Source organism: Penicillium expansum (genome assembly GCF_000769745.1).
Source record: "Penicillium expansum strain MD-8 chromosome Unknown contig192, whole genome shotgun sequence".
NCBI classification, from domain to species: Eukaryota; Fungi; Ascomycota; class Eurotiomycetes; order Eurotiales; family Aspergillaceae; genus Penicillium; species Penicillium expansum.
The window spans coordinates 322,155-338,014 of NW_015971404.1; the positions used below are offsets into that span (position 1 = coordinate 322,155).

The 15,860-nt window shown below is 48.0% G+C and overlaps 4 protein-coding genes across 4 annotated transcripts; all 4 read right to left on the reverse strand.

Annotated features, from left to right (window-relative positions):
• Positions 1–598: 598 nt before the first annotated feature.
• On the reverse strand, positions 599–2,060 carry PEX2_061080 (uncharacterized protein; the record flags this gene model as incomplete). Its single annotated transcript, XM_016743380.1, has 2 exons — positions 599–1,794; positions 1,841–2,060. The coding sequence occupies 2 exons, from the start codon at positions 2,058–2,060 to the stop codon at positions 599–601; spliced, it is 1,416 nt and encodes a 471-aa protein (XP_016596102.1).
• Positions 2,061–3,197: 1,137 nt separating this feature from the next.
• On the reverse strand, positions 3,198–4,355 carry PEX2_061090 (uncharacterized protein; the record flags this gene model as incomplete). The annotated part of the gene is made up of 2 exons (XM_016743381.1): positions 3,198–3,853; positions 3,905–4,355. The coding sequence occupies 2 exons, from the start codon at positions 4,353–4,355 to the stop codon at positions 3,198–3,200; spliced, it is 1,107 nt and encodes a 368-aa protein (XP_016596103.1).
• Positions 4,356–9,204: 4,849 nt separating this feature from the next.
• On the reverse strand, positions 9,205–11,484 carry PEX2_061100 (uncharacterized protein; the record flags this gene model as incomplete). The annotated part of the gene is made up of 4 exons (XM_016743382.1): positions 9,205–9,936; positions 10,489–10,688; positions 10,758–11,153; positions 11,238–11,484. The coding sequence occupies 4 exons, from the start codon at positions 11,482–11,484 to the stop codon at positions 9,205–9,207; spliced, it is 1,575 nt and encodes a 524-aa protein (XP_016596104.1).
• Positions 11,485–12,208: 724 nt separating this feature from the next.
• PEX2_061110 (uncharacterized protein) lies at positions 12,209–13,171 on the reverse strand (the record flags this gene model as incomplete). The annotated part of the gene is made up of 1 exon (XM_016743383.1): positions 12,209–13,171. One exon carries the CDS (start codon positions 13,169–13,171, stop codon positions 12,209–12,211), a length of 963 nt encoding a protein of 320 aa, XP_016596105.1.
• Between the last annotated feature and the right edge of the window lie 2,689 nt (positions 13,172–15,860).

A 15,860-nucleotide genomic window follows, 5' to 3' on the forward strand; every position in this document is an offset into this window, starting at 1 on the left:
TCGAACTGATTCGGGCTGCAGACTGGCGGGCAACAATAGGATGGGATACCTTCACAATATTCAAGGTTTCGCAAAAAAGGCAGTCACAAGGCGGTTGTGATTTCCATGGGAGGCAATCGGACGCTCCATGAATGCATCCACTTCATCCAAAAGTAGCACCACATCAACTTGTTTTGTGATCTTGAATATGCGCTTGAGCCTTGCCCAATGCATTAGGGTCTCCGTGGTCAACATCAAGTTCATCCGCGGAGATCTAGCTTCTCTTAGCGCGAGCATTGGCCAGACAGAACTCCAAGCTATTGCCTACCGGCTAATACAGGTTGCAGGTTGATAAATGTGTTCAAATTAAGGAGTGGAAGTATGGGAAACAACTGAAAGAGTGGGAGCCTAAGATCGATGGGCCAAGAAAAAGACTGGCAGGGTAGCAAAGTACCTAAAGGACAGGGAAATAACCAGAAAAATACTGAAGCGCCTCAAACATTAAACCAACATCCAATTGGCGACACAGGTTTGGTCAGTCCTGTCCACAAACCCAATGTCGTCGCGGTGTTAGTCCCCTTTGCCTCTCCATTGCGCGGGTGTCCTCTCTTCCTAGTTCTTAACGTCCTTCTTGTACCCAGGAGCCCTCTCTCTTCAGTTGGTTCCCGGCCTTTGTCTTCGCTACCCAGTTTTCAACACTAGTAACAGCGCCAAAGGGCGAGTTCTTCTGCTCCAATAGGAATGACAAAACTTCAGCTGGACTGAAAACTTGGTCTGGCACCTTGGAAGCAAAGTCGTTGGCAAGTCTCTTAATCGTCTCATCACCGAATTCATGCTTTGATTCCTTGTGGTCTGCCGTCTGCTTGAAGACCGTGTGAAAAAGTTGAGTGGAAATATTCCTATCGGCAAGCTGGAAATACACTTTCTTGTCTGCGCGGCCAGGCCGAATGAGTGCTTCATCCAGATGTTCGATATGATTGGTCGTCATAACAAGCACCCGACCTTCTTGAGACGACACACCATCAAGAACATTCAGAAGACCGGATAGGGTGACTGCAGAGGTTGACTTATTCTCTTGGTCTGTATCGGAGTCGTCCCTACGCCCCATCCCAGCGGCGTCCACGTCCTCTAGGAGAACGATGCAGTGCGGCGGAAGCTCAGAAAATAGCTTCATCAGCTTGCTGTCAGAAATCCCTGACAGCTGAAGCGTATAAATATCCAGTTCAAATTCCCCGGCCAAGGAGAGACTAAAGCTGGATTTTCCAGTTCCAGGAGGTCCATATAAAAGGTAGCCTCGTTGGTAGGGGATACCGCGGTCGGCGTACCACTTCTGTGTATCTTCATTCAGGAAGTCCTTCACATCTCTTAAAAGGTCATCTTGTACGTCCTTGTCCATAATGACTGTTGAAACGGGTCGAACTGGTCTCAACCTGGTCTTCTTCCAGTCCCCTTCACGGTGTTCAAAGACAGTGATCTTTTTGTCAATGTTATTAAGGTAATTTCCTCGGCACTCTTCAACGAGCTGTTTGAGAATGTTTGGATAAAGGCCAATGGATGAGATGTAGATGTCTTCTCGATGGTCTTTAACAGCGCAGTGAAGTATGAGCAGGTGTCCCTTATACCAAAAAGGGAAAGATCCATCCCAAGGCGAAAAGGTCAAAGGCTTTTTCTTTTCTTGGCTTTGGATAGTTGTTCGCTGTGGAGATCTCACACGAGCAATCAATGAGTGGGCGTTGCGGACAAAGGGCTGGTGAGCTATCCAATCGACGAGCATGTCGTACGCTTCGTCATAATACGAGACATGGATTGTCGAAGCTGCAGACTGTCAGCCCCATCCCATCTCAATGGGAGAATTACGAACTGAAGTAGCTTCTCACTAGCTCCCAAACGTAGCGGATTGCATAGCGGGTGAAGAGGACGAACATCCCCACAGTACACAGAAGTCGAGTGTAGCTGTCCAGGTTACCGGCAAAGAGCTGCTGTGCGGAAGCAGAGACCATACTGAGACCGGGAAAGAAAATATCTAGAAGAGACATCTGAGAAGGGTTGTGGTAGGAACTACCCCCGTTGATGGCGTTCATTGCGTTTAAGAGAATCTCGAAAGATATGATTATCGTAGTTGAGAGAGCAATAAAGGATTGCACATGCTCCCATTTATACACCTTCGTTGCTACCCTGCTCCTTTTCAAATCATCGCCGCCTACCTGCATACTATACTTACGCATCTGGGGTGTATCTTGCGGATATTGGATATCTTGCTCTAACTGTTGGCCCTGACCAGTACAATCTAGACCAACACCAGCTAGCGATGGCGCCGATTAATCGAGCACTACACAAACATTCAAGGGGAGTGTCGAACTTAAGCTTAGCTCAAGGTAAGATATCACTTGAACTTACATCTCGCGCAAGATACGCTTCCATTAATTTGCTAGTACTGTAAGATAAGCGTTGTGCTTTCTGCTTTACATTATGTGGCTTGCAGGTTCATATTAATCTCTATACTGATGACGTGGTCTCTAAGCACGTGATAAATTGGTGACAGAAGGCACGAAAAAAGGTGCCCAACCTTGTCTGCATCGATCACATGATGCTCTCGTGCAACCCCGCCAACTAACTCTGGTTCCCAAACTTGTTCGCTTCGATAACTGCCACCTACGTTCGCGATGTTCTGAGCAGCAATAAGGCTGACCTTGCCGTACCTATTACTTTGCCACAATCAAGCAGATCGATCCCCTGCGGACCTCAGTATCCCGGCGAACAAATCAAGACGTAAGGTTTACCATTTCGCGACGAAAAGACTGTCTGGCAGTCTAAGCTAATTTTCACAAGTATAGGAACATTCACCACTCCATATCGCGCAAACCTACGCGGTTTACCGAACCACCAGTCTTCACAACCTTGCAAGAAAAGCATCTTTCATGGTAAGCCGCTTCGTCCTCCGCCATGACAAAGTTAACATGTTCAGACTTTTGATCCTGAAGACCTCAATCCGACAGAAGATTTCTCGGATGTCCCTACAAATAAAGTCAAATGGGTGGAAGGTAAAGATCAGTGGGTATACTGGAAGGGATGTAGTGCTATGACCGTCTATGTGAATAAAGGAGAAGGAAAGGTACACGGCAAACTCAGCGGTCAAGTGAAGCTTCAAGCTGGGATCGAGCTATACTTCGTTGGAGGACAAGTTAAGGATGGATAGCCCAGTTGTGGGAAATGGGTTTCTATGTATATAGCTTTTTTTGTATCTGAGCGCCGCCTTTCAAACCCAAAGACAAGTTGATAATAGCACCTTCATTAGGTCTGCTGGTAAGCATCATAGACACACACTCTGTTACATTATTTCCTTCTTCCAGTTCCTTCCTTCGCATTCGGCTTGCCTGGATCGCTCCATATATCTCCGGACCAAGCGTACGAACAATAGCTTCATCCAGCGCACCCTTGAGTGTCATTTCAGGACTAGGTAACAATTTGGCACCCTCGTTCAGAACCACATACCTCACCTGTCCTGCAGATTCCACGTGAACATTGAACAGTGACATAGCTAAATATTGGACCTTGGTCTCATAGATAGCCAAGCTCATGAGACAGTCCACTAGTCCGTGAAATGGAAAGTTCATAGTTACTGCGGCTTTGAAACAAGTGGATCCCTCGCTCTGAATCGCGTCTTTCCTGATCGCACTACACATGTACTGGTCGAAAACCTCGGCGATCCCTAGTAATGACGCTTCTTCGAGCACCAGATGTTGTGAAGTTCCAGATTCCTGTGATCTCTCAGCGATGCCTGACATCATATTCCGAGAGGACACAATGGTACCTATTAAGCTTTCGGCGGGCGAGGAATGTTGCCGAACTTCATTCAACCGAGCCTCCAAAACCCCTAGCCGTGTTATTATTAAAAAAGGTAAGAGTAGTAAGATCTGAGACATACCAGCATCTTGAAAGTTCTCGGATATGTTGCGAATGGCATTGCTGACGCTGGGATGCGGCCGTTTGCTGGCCACTTTTCTCGCGACATTTGCTTGATCTGCGAACGGGAGTTGCTGGAATGCAGCAATGGTGTCAGATCTATTACGTCGCCCTTTGAAGTGAGCTTTTCCCTCCGTCGCAAGAAAATATGTAAACCAAGCTTTAAATCCTCCATTGTCGAAGAAGATTCGTGATGTTGCTGTTTTTTGAGCGACGCGTGTTTGTTGAAACTTTTTCTTCATGCCTTTGGGGATTTTTTGACGAGCCCAATTGTTTTTGAGTTGTTCCTCGAATATCTCGACCGAATCTTTGATTATGGTTAACTTTGTTGAGGAGGTCTCAATCGAGTGTATTGAGGTTTGATCATCAAGCGTCTCCTCAGTGGAGTTCTGAGACGAGGACTCGACGTCCATATCGGAAGGACGATGGTCTGCTGAAGTAATTTGTAGAAGAAGCTGGAAATTTCTAGTTAGCATGATAAAGGGGAAAGTTACCGTCTTATGTTGCTGATACAGAGTACGTTCACATGTGAATGTGGGTAGGGTTAAGCCAAATTTATTCACGTCTTGTAGGATAACTATGTACAATGAGCTGAGGAAAATTAAAATAGTATCTTGCCTCATCCAGCTGCAGCGCTCATTGGCTCAAACTCGGTTGCCGTCACTTGACCGTGTCAGCCTCGTCGCTTCGAACACGAGGTCGACCAATAATTGATCGACGTTGTCAAGTTGATACATGCGCTCCTAATGAGCGGGGTAACTACATAGGGTAAAGACTACCCCTGATCCAATACTCTCCCAGCAAGCCATGCATAATCCGGGACATCCCATACATGTATTTGGCCTGAGCCCCGCCCGCTTAGGCGCCACGTTACTGCACTGCATTGTCCAAGTTTCTTTCGGTCAGAGTATATAGGCAGGTATCCCTGTTTTGGACTAGCGTTGCTCTGAACTCCAGAAAAATACGAGGGAGCAAGGTCAATCCAACGTCCGGGTCATCGGAATAAACAAAAGTGCGCGAATATAGTTTGCAGGAAAAGATCACCGAAAGTTCCCAATTTTAGATACATACGCGGCCGTTGGAAAATCCTCCATAGCGATCATAATCAGATACCCTGGATGTTCTTTAGGCCGATCACCCCTTATGTACAGGGCCTCATGATGCTCTTTCCTGTTGCTTGGCAGCCCTAACAACCACAAAAGGCCTTACAATACTGTGGCATTATCTCTTGTAAGGCATCTTGATCAGGAACAGTTTTTGATAAAGCGGGGGTGGGTCTGCTTGTAAAAAACCGAAAATAAAGACCTGTCGAACTAGCCAATGCTTTCGTGGAAAGCCTGGACGTAAGTGGGGGGAGGATCTAATCGAAGCGCCAATAACACCTGGTTATTCACCCGAAAGCGACATTCGTCCGTTTCAGGTTGATGATCATGGATCATGGAGGGAGACCCAAAATATTACTGGCCACTGCCACATCCTTGCTATTGTGTCAATTTTCTCGAGTGCCGCCAACTACCTGATGGGTGGCCTCGGCGTTAAGCGCCCATATTATGTGGAGGAAATGTTGTGAGAGGCCAGTGCGAAAAACCGAGAATATAAATGTAGCGCCTTACTCCTGGGAGCTGGAACCTAGTCGTAATAAAAGCCCACCAACGTTGAAATACCCAACACAAATTTCTATGATGACAGCATTATGATGAATGATGTGTGTACAAGGAATTCAAATTCCATTGTGTTTTAGTTGTGCGTTTTCAAACTGAATGGATGAGCTTTCCAGACTATTCTAGGCGGAGAAGTAGCGATTTATCTCTTTCTCGGTATAGCTAAAGACTTTCAATTAAAAATATAGTTCACTGATTATATTATCTACCTACGTGTATTAAGGGGCCATGTTATTCTGTGGATAGCAACATTCAATTCTTTTTCTTTTTCTAAGGCATATCATCTAGTAGCGCTAAAAGCCGTAACTTCCACCATTACTCAAAAAGGCGATGCCGTCTGTCGCTTTAATAAACTTTGACAACATTCTGCCTGAATAAAATTAATTCTAGAGTAACATTTCATTATGACTGGAGGAAAAGTAAGATTTGCTGACAGAAAATGTTGGGGGGCTGGTAATTCAATAGGTTTATTAGCCAGATTGCATGGGCGACTGAGGGGAGGGGTGATTCGACGGGGTAGTTAACCTGGTCAACTAATTTCTATGCAAACAATTTTTTGTACAGTTATTCGACCAGCCTGGCCTCACAATTTGGTTTATTCGGTCATATTCGGATCTTAAAGAATTGTGATAATGTGCAAAATGAGTAACTACAAACAACTGTTTACTTCAAACCCCGGCTGACCAGATTGTTCATTTCATCGGATCTGCACTCCACTCTCCCTGCCATCACTTAATTACCTGTTTATTATTATAGTTCTATAGTTGCTCCATGCAATCAACTTTTCAATTGACTTTACCGGCCATCCGCATTTTCCTGCCAAAAATTAATTTTCTGACTTTCCAGCCACTTTGTTGACCAGAGTAGTAGCTAGCCCTGCTTTTGTGTTTTGTTCTTTTGATTTTATCTCTCTGTGTATTTTGCTAATATGAATCGTGTTACCCAGGCAGCTTCGGCACTCTGCTCGTACGGTATACCTCTCCCTTTGGCATTTTCAATAATGAAAATGTTTCCTAAGATAGTAAGATCCTAGGAACAAACGTGACTGGTGCACTATAGTCTAGTGTCATTTTGAGGGTGGTTAATCGAGTTATGCCGATTCGTTCGTCGAAGCCAACACCCTTAACCATTCGCTCCCACCGCAAGTCTGTTTTATGATTCAATAATTACGGGCCCTTAATATTATCATTTAACAAATTATACTTTTCCGCTCCCTGCCCAATTTTTGACCAGGGTATGGCTAGCCACGATTCTGCCTTTTCCTGCCTCCTATTCTTCCTTTATGTGTATTCTGTTAACTTGAGGGGTGTTACCTATGCAGCTTAGGCGGCTTCTATTTAAAAAATCGTCTTCTAAGATCATATGAACAAAATTGACTTCTGGAACGCGGCCCGGTGTTAAATTGAGGGCGGAAAATTGAATGAGATCAGTTGGTCACTCACTAACAATGCAGTGACGGTTTGGAGCCAGTTTGTCCTTTGACTTTAAACGTTGCACACTAGTTGGAAGAATCGCAGCCAGTATAGAAGTCACCACTTCTTGCAGAGATACAAGAAGCAAAGCCTGTAAGTCTTGTGCCTTTTTAGTGATCTCTCCTGTAATTCCCGGGACCATACAGGTGGAATCTGATCCACTATGAGAATGTGAGCTTCAACATCAAAAGCTTTCGCAAAACGGACTATACTGACCCTGTAAATCTCCAAACGATCCTCTTCAGCAACCATATTTCCCGTGGCTGTCGCAAAGCCCCTGAAAAATCTCTCAGTATACGTCAAAGTAGTGATCACCACGGGCCTTCCATCTGGTCGAAGCCGTCCTTTCGTAGAAATCGTGTACCACCAAATAAATTCTTTGATCAGAGCAATGTTGGGAGTAGGAGAATCCTTCTGCAGCTCATAGTCTTGTGGAGCCATTCCGCGTACACCAAGAAACCTGATAAGTCAACAAAACCGGAAGCTGATATAGCATTTCGAGGCCACTCACTCGATCCAGAGGTCGACGTGCCTCTGGTAAAGGGCTTTGACCTTAGCAGCACGGTCATGCTTATTATGGATGGCACACTCTCGTAAGAGTTCTTTGCGAGGCTCGTGTCTTTCACTTGCTGTACACACACACACACACACACAATTTATTAACGCCCGGCGGCTAAGCCGAAAGGGCAACTATCTCTGATCTACTATACATGTCATAATGTATATAGTACTGTGTCTCCTCAGAGCCCATACATAAAGCCTTGCAATATATGTCATCTCAGATGTCCGTATCGCAGCGGATCCTCGTGGGTTAGTAATTTTGTTAGTAGGCTGGCTTGAAGGCGCTTCTCCAAGTGTTCAACATCCTATTTTCGGCAGTTGAAGCGCGTCTACCGTCTGTAACACGAGGTGGTTGGTGGGTTAGATCGGCGAAAAGGGGGGGTGATTTATGTTCGTCGGCGTGGTTAGGTGGCCTCGAGTCGGCCTGTGGCGATGGCGAATCGTATTGAGGCCCGTACCGCCTCTAAGTTCGGCGTCTACTTCTGATTATCATAAGGCGACTTTCCTCCTAGGAAGAAGGATATATTTCCTCGGTGGGTGTTGGTATATTGTAGTAGTTCCGTCCGGTGCACCGTCTATTTTTGACATCGAAATAGGAAGTGCTCTACGGTCTCTCTCGCTTATCTATACGCATACTGGTCCGTGTCTGCTACTTTGATTCGATAAAGATATCTATTGAGTCTTGCCATGCCGGTTCGGAGTTGAGCCAGCACGCTCGCTTCTTTCCATGATAATCGGTCATACAGCTGCCGGGTGTGTTTGCCTGGGAGTGCTGCATCGACTCGTTTTGCGTATCTCCCTACGTTCACTGGTAGGTCATTGCTAGGGACTGCTTAGGACTGTGCGATATTCAGTGTTGTTGACTTCATTCTCGGGACGCGTTCTTGCGGGAGAGTATCTTCTTATATCGCGGCTCTGGCCTGTTCTTTAGCCAGACCCCGTAGTTTATTATCTTCGCTCGTTGAGATCTACCGGATATTAATCTGGTTTCCATTTCTCCGTAGCTTTCTTATTAACTTATATAGTTAGCAGACGAATTCCTAGCCTAACTGTTGTCGAGGATTCCTTAGTGTCAGAGCCGCCGCTTTGTTGCTTGTAAGTAGCGTAATCCTGTAATCTTTCAGTCCAACTACTATGTTTAATGCATGTGCCATCGCTGCTAGCTCCGCAGAGAACGGATTTTGCTCTGTTCTTGCATCTAATGTGACAGAAAGGGTTGTTAGTTTCAGTTTTCGATACCGAGGTGGCTGCCTCTCGATCGCCACCCTAAATCCGACCAGCTCATTCCGTGCCGAACTGCTGGTTGCGATCTGTATTAACCTGCCTAGTACGGTCGGTGACTACGGAGTTGCTTCAACGCCAGCCTATACGCGTACTTCCTATGGTGTTAATGTGAACGGATTAATGGTTTCTAGTATTTCTATCTTAATATTCTTTAGCGCGTCTGCTACTTGATATAATGGCGAACGATGGTATCTTCTGAATTTCTTGATCCGTGCTGTATTCCTGCGGAGAGGGTTGGTTTCTAGTAGGGTATGTATGTCCGTCCATATCTTCACGGCTCGTCTCTAGAAACGGTGTTGAATAGTGGTAAGGTAGGCCTCCGCCTCTGCTATACTGGTCGCAACTGTGAGGAATGTTCCTACAATCGCCTGCGCTCCTACCCTTTGGACGCGGTTTATCGGCCCTATGGCCTTATCCTTGTATGCGTGTATCCAGACATTAGACGCGTAGTCTACGACCGGCGCCACTGTCGATGTAAATAGCTGCCGCGCTGTCGCTGGGGATAAACCCCGAAGTCGACGGAGCTCCATCGCGGCCTCCAGGCCCTTGGATGCTGCCCTCGCAATATGTTCCTTGTACTTAAGTTTCGTGTCCATAAGGACGCCTAAGATCTTGACATAGTCCTTGGGCTCAACAGTTTGTCCCTTGATAGTGAAAGGCCCCTGGTCCAATTTGTAAGCCTTGGGAGCAAAGTGTATGATGGCTGTTTTGTCTGCTTCAAAAGTCGCTCCGCTCCTTTTCTCCCAGTCGAGTGCTTTATTGATAATTGCTTTAATGCCTTCCCGGTTGCTCTGGGCGGTTAGCCCGGTCACCCATGCGGTAAAATCATCCACGAACGCTATCGCTCCGCCCTGGCTGTCGATCTGTCTTTGTACGAGGTCTGTATTAAAGAAGAGGAATAGGATCGGGGACAGGGGCGAGCCCTGAGGTAGGCCAGCCTGTGGAAGGCTCTGGACCTCCGATACTTGCCCATTGATTTGGATGGTCGCCGTTCGTTCCGAGCAGAACGCTTCGACCTACCGGAGCAGGTCAACTGGTATGCCTCGCGCTTTCATTCTCTGGAGCAGTCGTTCTTTGCACACACCGTTGTAGGCGCCTTTGACATCGAAGCTGATCAAACTCAACACCTGTCGGCCACGCTACGCTGTGTAGATCTGCTCTTGTAAGAGCACAAGCGCCTGCTCCGCGGACCGTTGCTTTCAGGCTCCGAAATGGCTGGTCGGGAGCAAGCCGTGTGTCTCCACAGCGTGCGAGATCTTTTCTGCAACCACAGATTCTAGTATCTTGCCTAGCGTCGCGAGGAGCGAAATTAGCCTCCATGCCTTCGCAATGGTGTAGTTTTCCTTGTTCGGCTTTTTGAGCGGTATGATCTTCGTATATCTCCACTGTCTCGGCAACCTGCCTTCTTCCAGTGACGCCTAGAATAAGTCGAGAACCCTGTGCTTGACCGTGGGCCACATCATCTTCCAGACTATCGCCGGTAGACCGTCTTCACCCGGCGCCTTCTATGATTTCGCTGCAAAAAGCTGTCGTTCTACCTCCTCCAGGCTGATAGCAGGCATTCCTACCGGCTCTCTTTGTGGTCTGGTCCCCTTGTCGTTAATAACGTCAGGTAGAGGGGGAAAGAATTTGGACAGCAGCTCTTCTGCTTGCTCTTGATAATCCGTGGTGGTAGTCCCGTCTGCTCTGACGAGCTGCGGTAGCTTCCCGAATGCTGCGTCCTCTCCCGACTTTAGGTATTTAGCGGCTTTCCAGATGTTATCGTTATCTGCGAGAAACTCATTCCAGTGCTTCTTCTTTTGTTTGCGGATAGCATCGTGGTATTATTTCGCCGCACTTTGGGCTGTCTTTTCCAGGTGCGGTACTTTTCGTCCCGCCCGGCGCTCCGAGCGAGCATGATTTCGCCAGTATGTATATATATAGCGCAGCTGTGTTAAGTCGGCTGTCCACCATCGTTTCGCGTGTGGTAACGGTTTTGCCTTTGGAGTCAAAGCATGCACCGCCTCGCTGACCGCCGTCATAAGTCGGTCAGTCTTCTGCTGCACCGTGCCTCCCGACAGAGTAGCGGTCAGAGTACTCGCGATTCTAGCATTGATCTCGTTCCATGGTGCGTTCTTCAGCAGAAGTCGTTCCTGATGCTTTGGGGCTGACCACGGTGCATCGAACACAGTCTCAATGGCACGGTGATCCGAGCCGTACTCTGTCCCATGTATCGCACACTTGATCATTGAGTCTATCAAATTATCAGAGGCCAGGACGAGGTCGATAGTCGACTCGCAGTCCCCGCTCTGTCCACCCCCGTGCTATGTCTTTGTACCTCGTTTGAGTAAGCTACTAAGAGTAAACTCGTTCATGAGGTCAATGATTAGATCCGCTTCGCCCTGTCTTCCCAGGGACACCTCGTCTCCTCCCCAGAGTTGATCATGGCGGTTAAAGTCTCCCACAACCATGACCTCCACCACAGCGCCCGTGTCTCGCCGCACCTTTGCAACTGCCTTTCTCAGGTGATCGCACGCGTCGTCCAATACCGAGGTATCTCCCCCCTCGACGTAGACTGATGCCATAAAAATCAGTCGCTCGGGGAGCCGGATGACCGCCGCCGTTAGATCCGGGGACTCTATAGCTACTTACTCCGCTTCTATATCTTTGTTAATCCAGAGCATGCTCCGAATCGCCTACCTACCTTCCCTCTAGGTGGAGGGAACCATCTTTGTCTATTTGTGGTATCCCATCGGGGTGGTCAAGAGCCGGCCTTGAATCCTCCTCGCTTGGGGTTCCTGAATCGCTAACGCCACTGCGTTCTAAGTCGCTTTATCGTTCATCAAGCTCTCATGCACTGCACCCTGTTTCCTCACATTTAGTTGGATTACTCGGAGAGTTCTATTCATGGTGTGACGGGTAGAGCTTCCGACAGTTTTTGCTGTACGATTTATGGGGGCCTCCGCATGGTACGCACTTTGGAACCGTTTGGTCGCAATTACTGTGGCGATGGCCTTCAGCGGCGCACTTTACACACTTCTAGGCGTTCTTGCACTGGAATGCCTTATAGCCAATCTCCTGGCAATTATAACATTGCGTCGGTCTTAGGCGATGTTCAAAGGCGCTAGTCACGCCAGATTCTCCCCCAGCGTGGAAGAACCCGTCGGCCAGGAGCCTCCGTGCATCAGTGCCTCTGGTTAGGTAAACAACCATCGACCCATAGGCTTTTGCGCTTTCCTTTCTGCTGAGCCACGCGATCTTAGCAACGGTGGCTTCGTTCTCCTCGCTGAAGGCCGCTGTGGCTCCAGCTCAGATCTCATCTTTTTTGTCCAGAACTGCGGCTCTGTTGACGCTGTCGACTTTAATCGGGTAAAGCTCGTCACGAAGCACTCGGGCTCCTTCGCCGATCTTTGCTTCCGCCACTTTCTTGACTAGCTGGTGTTTAGCTTTATCGCGACATGCTATTCTGATCCGGTGGGTGTTTTTCGGATCTACCGTGACGGCGCGACAGCGCCAGTGCGTGTGCTTTTCCATCATCTGGATCTCTGTTTCAACCGCCGCCCGGATCAGACCTGCGGACATCTTTTCATTTTCATTGTTTACTATCTTCGAGGTGTCTATCGTGCAATACAACATGTCGGTGAAGGTGGTCGGTGTCGTGTTCGACGATGAGAGAGTCCGTATATTGCTCGGGTAACTGGTTAGGGGAGTGCGGGCAACATCTGTATAGGAAGGAGATCCCGTGGTGGGGTCTGCAGGACTGACTGCAACGCGCAAGGATTGAATTTCGCGAAGGATCTCATCGTGGCCGTTCTGGGAGCATGGTTCGGAAAGGGGTTGCGGTGTAGGGGGTCTATCTGTCAGGGTCCGTAGCTCGTGTCGAACTTCTGCAAGGGCGGCGCTGAATTCTTCCTTGACTTTCTGCAGTTCTTCTTGTACTTTCTGCATCTCTTCTCTATGCAAACCATCTCGCCGTTTGATGTCTCTCCTGAGTTTCCCGAGCTCTTTCACTAGGTCGGCGGCGTTCAGGTCGTCGCTCTCGGTTGAGGCAACGTCCGAAGTTACCGCTTCACGTTGGGCTACAGGCTTGCCCTGGGCCTCATTCTTCCGCTGGGAGCGCGCATTTCTCTGCTGGATGTCGATCTCTTGCTCTTGGCCATAGTTGTTAGGCGGTCTGGTGGCGCGTCTCGGTCTCAACAGTCGTGGCGGTGACTTTTCGTGTTCGTCGCGGTCGGGCGGTTCAGGGGTTCGCGTCTCGGCCCGTCCCGACATTTCTCCCAATTTTGGTCAGGAACTCTTAAACACAATACAGTCCTAAGGCAAGGTACAGTACTTCCCAGGCCTCTTTCGAAACAGTATACAGACGCTCTTCTACTTCACTATAGACGCGCCCGAAATCCGACTACCAGTCGACGTATATTGACGTATCTTGAGACTGGTACAGGCGCGCTCGAAATCAGTTTCACCTCATACACGTAGATTCTTTTCTTATCTTGAAACACGATAGTCTATCTTTGGTTTAGCCCACCATAAGATCTCGATTCGTATTATAAGCAAAAGTCACATGATTGGTGGCTGTGTACTTTACTGGAAATACTAATATGATTGAAACCGAGCCCTCCATGCGACCATGAGGCCATGCATATAACAATGGCTGGATTTGAGCATTCATCGCTATGCCAGACAATCAGAAGAATTTCTGATCTAATTCAGGTTGATAGGGGCTAAACTGGTACAGACGCGCTCGAAATCAGTTTCACCTCTTTACTCTCTTTGATTCTTTGTCGAAATCTGTTTTGCATGACGCCATCCCTTTTACGGTTAGTCTACCCATGAGCAATATTCTTGGCATTATAGCGGTGCCGTTATAAATAATGATGTAAAAATAGCTATCGTATCATTTTTGTATGGGCTATGACTGTCTAGAACCACTCGATTGGAGACTCGGCGCCACATTGCGGAATGACGGTGCAACTTTCAGGTTGTTGGTGGTGGAAGCACCCGGAGAGGCTGACTGATGGGCATTGCTGGGGGGCCACGAGAAAATTATTCCTCTATGCTCACCCTTGCTCACCTTTCTGCTCAGTGAGCGGACGAAATGATTTTTAATTGAAGGTTGAGTGGATGCTAGGGTATTGGCAAACGCACGTGACCTCTCGCAATCTCATAGTTCTTGGCAGCTTTGGTGTGTTTGAAAGACCCATCTGAAAAATGCAGGGCTTCGGTTTCTGCCAGCTGGGGTAACCACTCTCTCAGTTCGACATACTTCTATCCGTCAAATACGATCAGGAGAAAGACTGTAGGCTATTTATAGTGAGGAATAAAGAAAGGTATAGAAATTTGAGGTAATATGAACGCTGATCAAAGACCAATGACGGGGCTCCTCTCTGTAGACCTGGCAGTGACCCTCCGGGTGGTCCATGACCTTGGACCCTCCGAGGGTCCAGCGACCCGCCAAGACCTAAATTTTGACATAAATATATATAAATCATGGTTTATAAGCATATTATTTCCTAATTAGGATAGGTTATGCATGCATAATTTCCTTGGCGGGTCCAGAATCCGGACTTTGGACCCTCCTTAGCGTCTTGGCGGGTCCAAATGGAGGGTCACTGCCAGGTCTACCTCTCTGGGAGCGCGAGAAATATGATACGATCTGATGAACAGCCAATCGCCAATGTTGTCGCTGACATAGCGAATAGAGAAGGACGTGTCGGTCTGTAATCAGCAGGCAACCATAGGAGATTGGCTCCATTGTAGGTTATCCAGGAGGAGTCATCGCTCAAACCATACCCGTATTGGTCGGGCGGTGAAATCGAGTCATGAGGCATCGGTATGACGGAGCCAACTAAACCTATATCAAACATACCCTTCCTCGTGTGCAAATGATTAACAATAACCTTATCGAATCGAACGAAGCCAGCGCGGCCGGTGTAGAGAGTTGACACGCTCTGGCCGGTGGCTGGATCCCAGATCCTCACTGTCTTATCATAGGAAGCTGATACGAGTCGGCTTCTATCTGGCGACCAGGCAATCGAGTCGATCAAACCACTATGCCCCTTGAGAGTTAACACACTCTGGCCGGTAGCTATATCCCAAATCCTGACTGTCGTATCATCAGACAGTGTTGCGAGTCGGTTTCCATCTGGCGACCAGGCAATCGAGTTGATCGAACCACTATACCCCTTAAGAGTTAACACACTCTGGCCGGTGGCTAGATCCCAGATCCTAACTGTCTTATCACCTGACCCTGATGCGAGTCGGCTTCCATCTGGCGACCAGGTAATCGAGTCGATCAAACTACTATGCCCCTTGAGAGTTAACACACTCTAACCGGTAGCTGGATCCTAGATCCTAACTGTCTTATCATCGGATGCTAATGCGAGTCGACTTCCATCTTGGGACTAGGCAATCGACTTCACCCAGTTACTATGACCGTCCAGAGTTGATACGCTCTGGCTGATGGCTGGATCCCAGATTCTGACGGTCTTATCATGGGATGCTGATACGAGTCGACTTCTATCTAGCGACCAGGCAATCGAGTTGATCGAACCACCATGCCCCTCGAGAGTTGATATGCTCTGACCAGTAGCTGGATCCCAGATCCTAACTATCCTATCCCGGGACACTGATGCAAGTTGGTTTCCATCTGGCGACCAGGCAATCGAGTTGATCGAACCACTATGCCCCTTGAGAGTTAATACACTCTGGCCGGTGGCTAGATCCCAGATCCTAACTATCTTATCATAGGAAGCTGATGCGAGTCGGCTTCTATCTTGCGACTAGGCAATCGAGACGATCAAACCACTATACCCCTTAAGAGTTAACACACTCTGGCCGGTGGCTAGATCCCAGATCCTGACTGTCTTATCATAGGAAGCTGATGCGAGTCGGCTTCCATCTTACGACCAGGCTATTGAGAGGACTGAACCACTATGCCCCTTAAGAGTTGATATGCTCT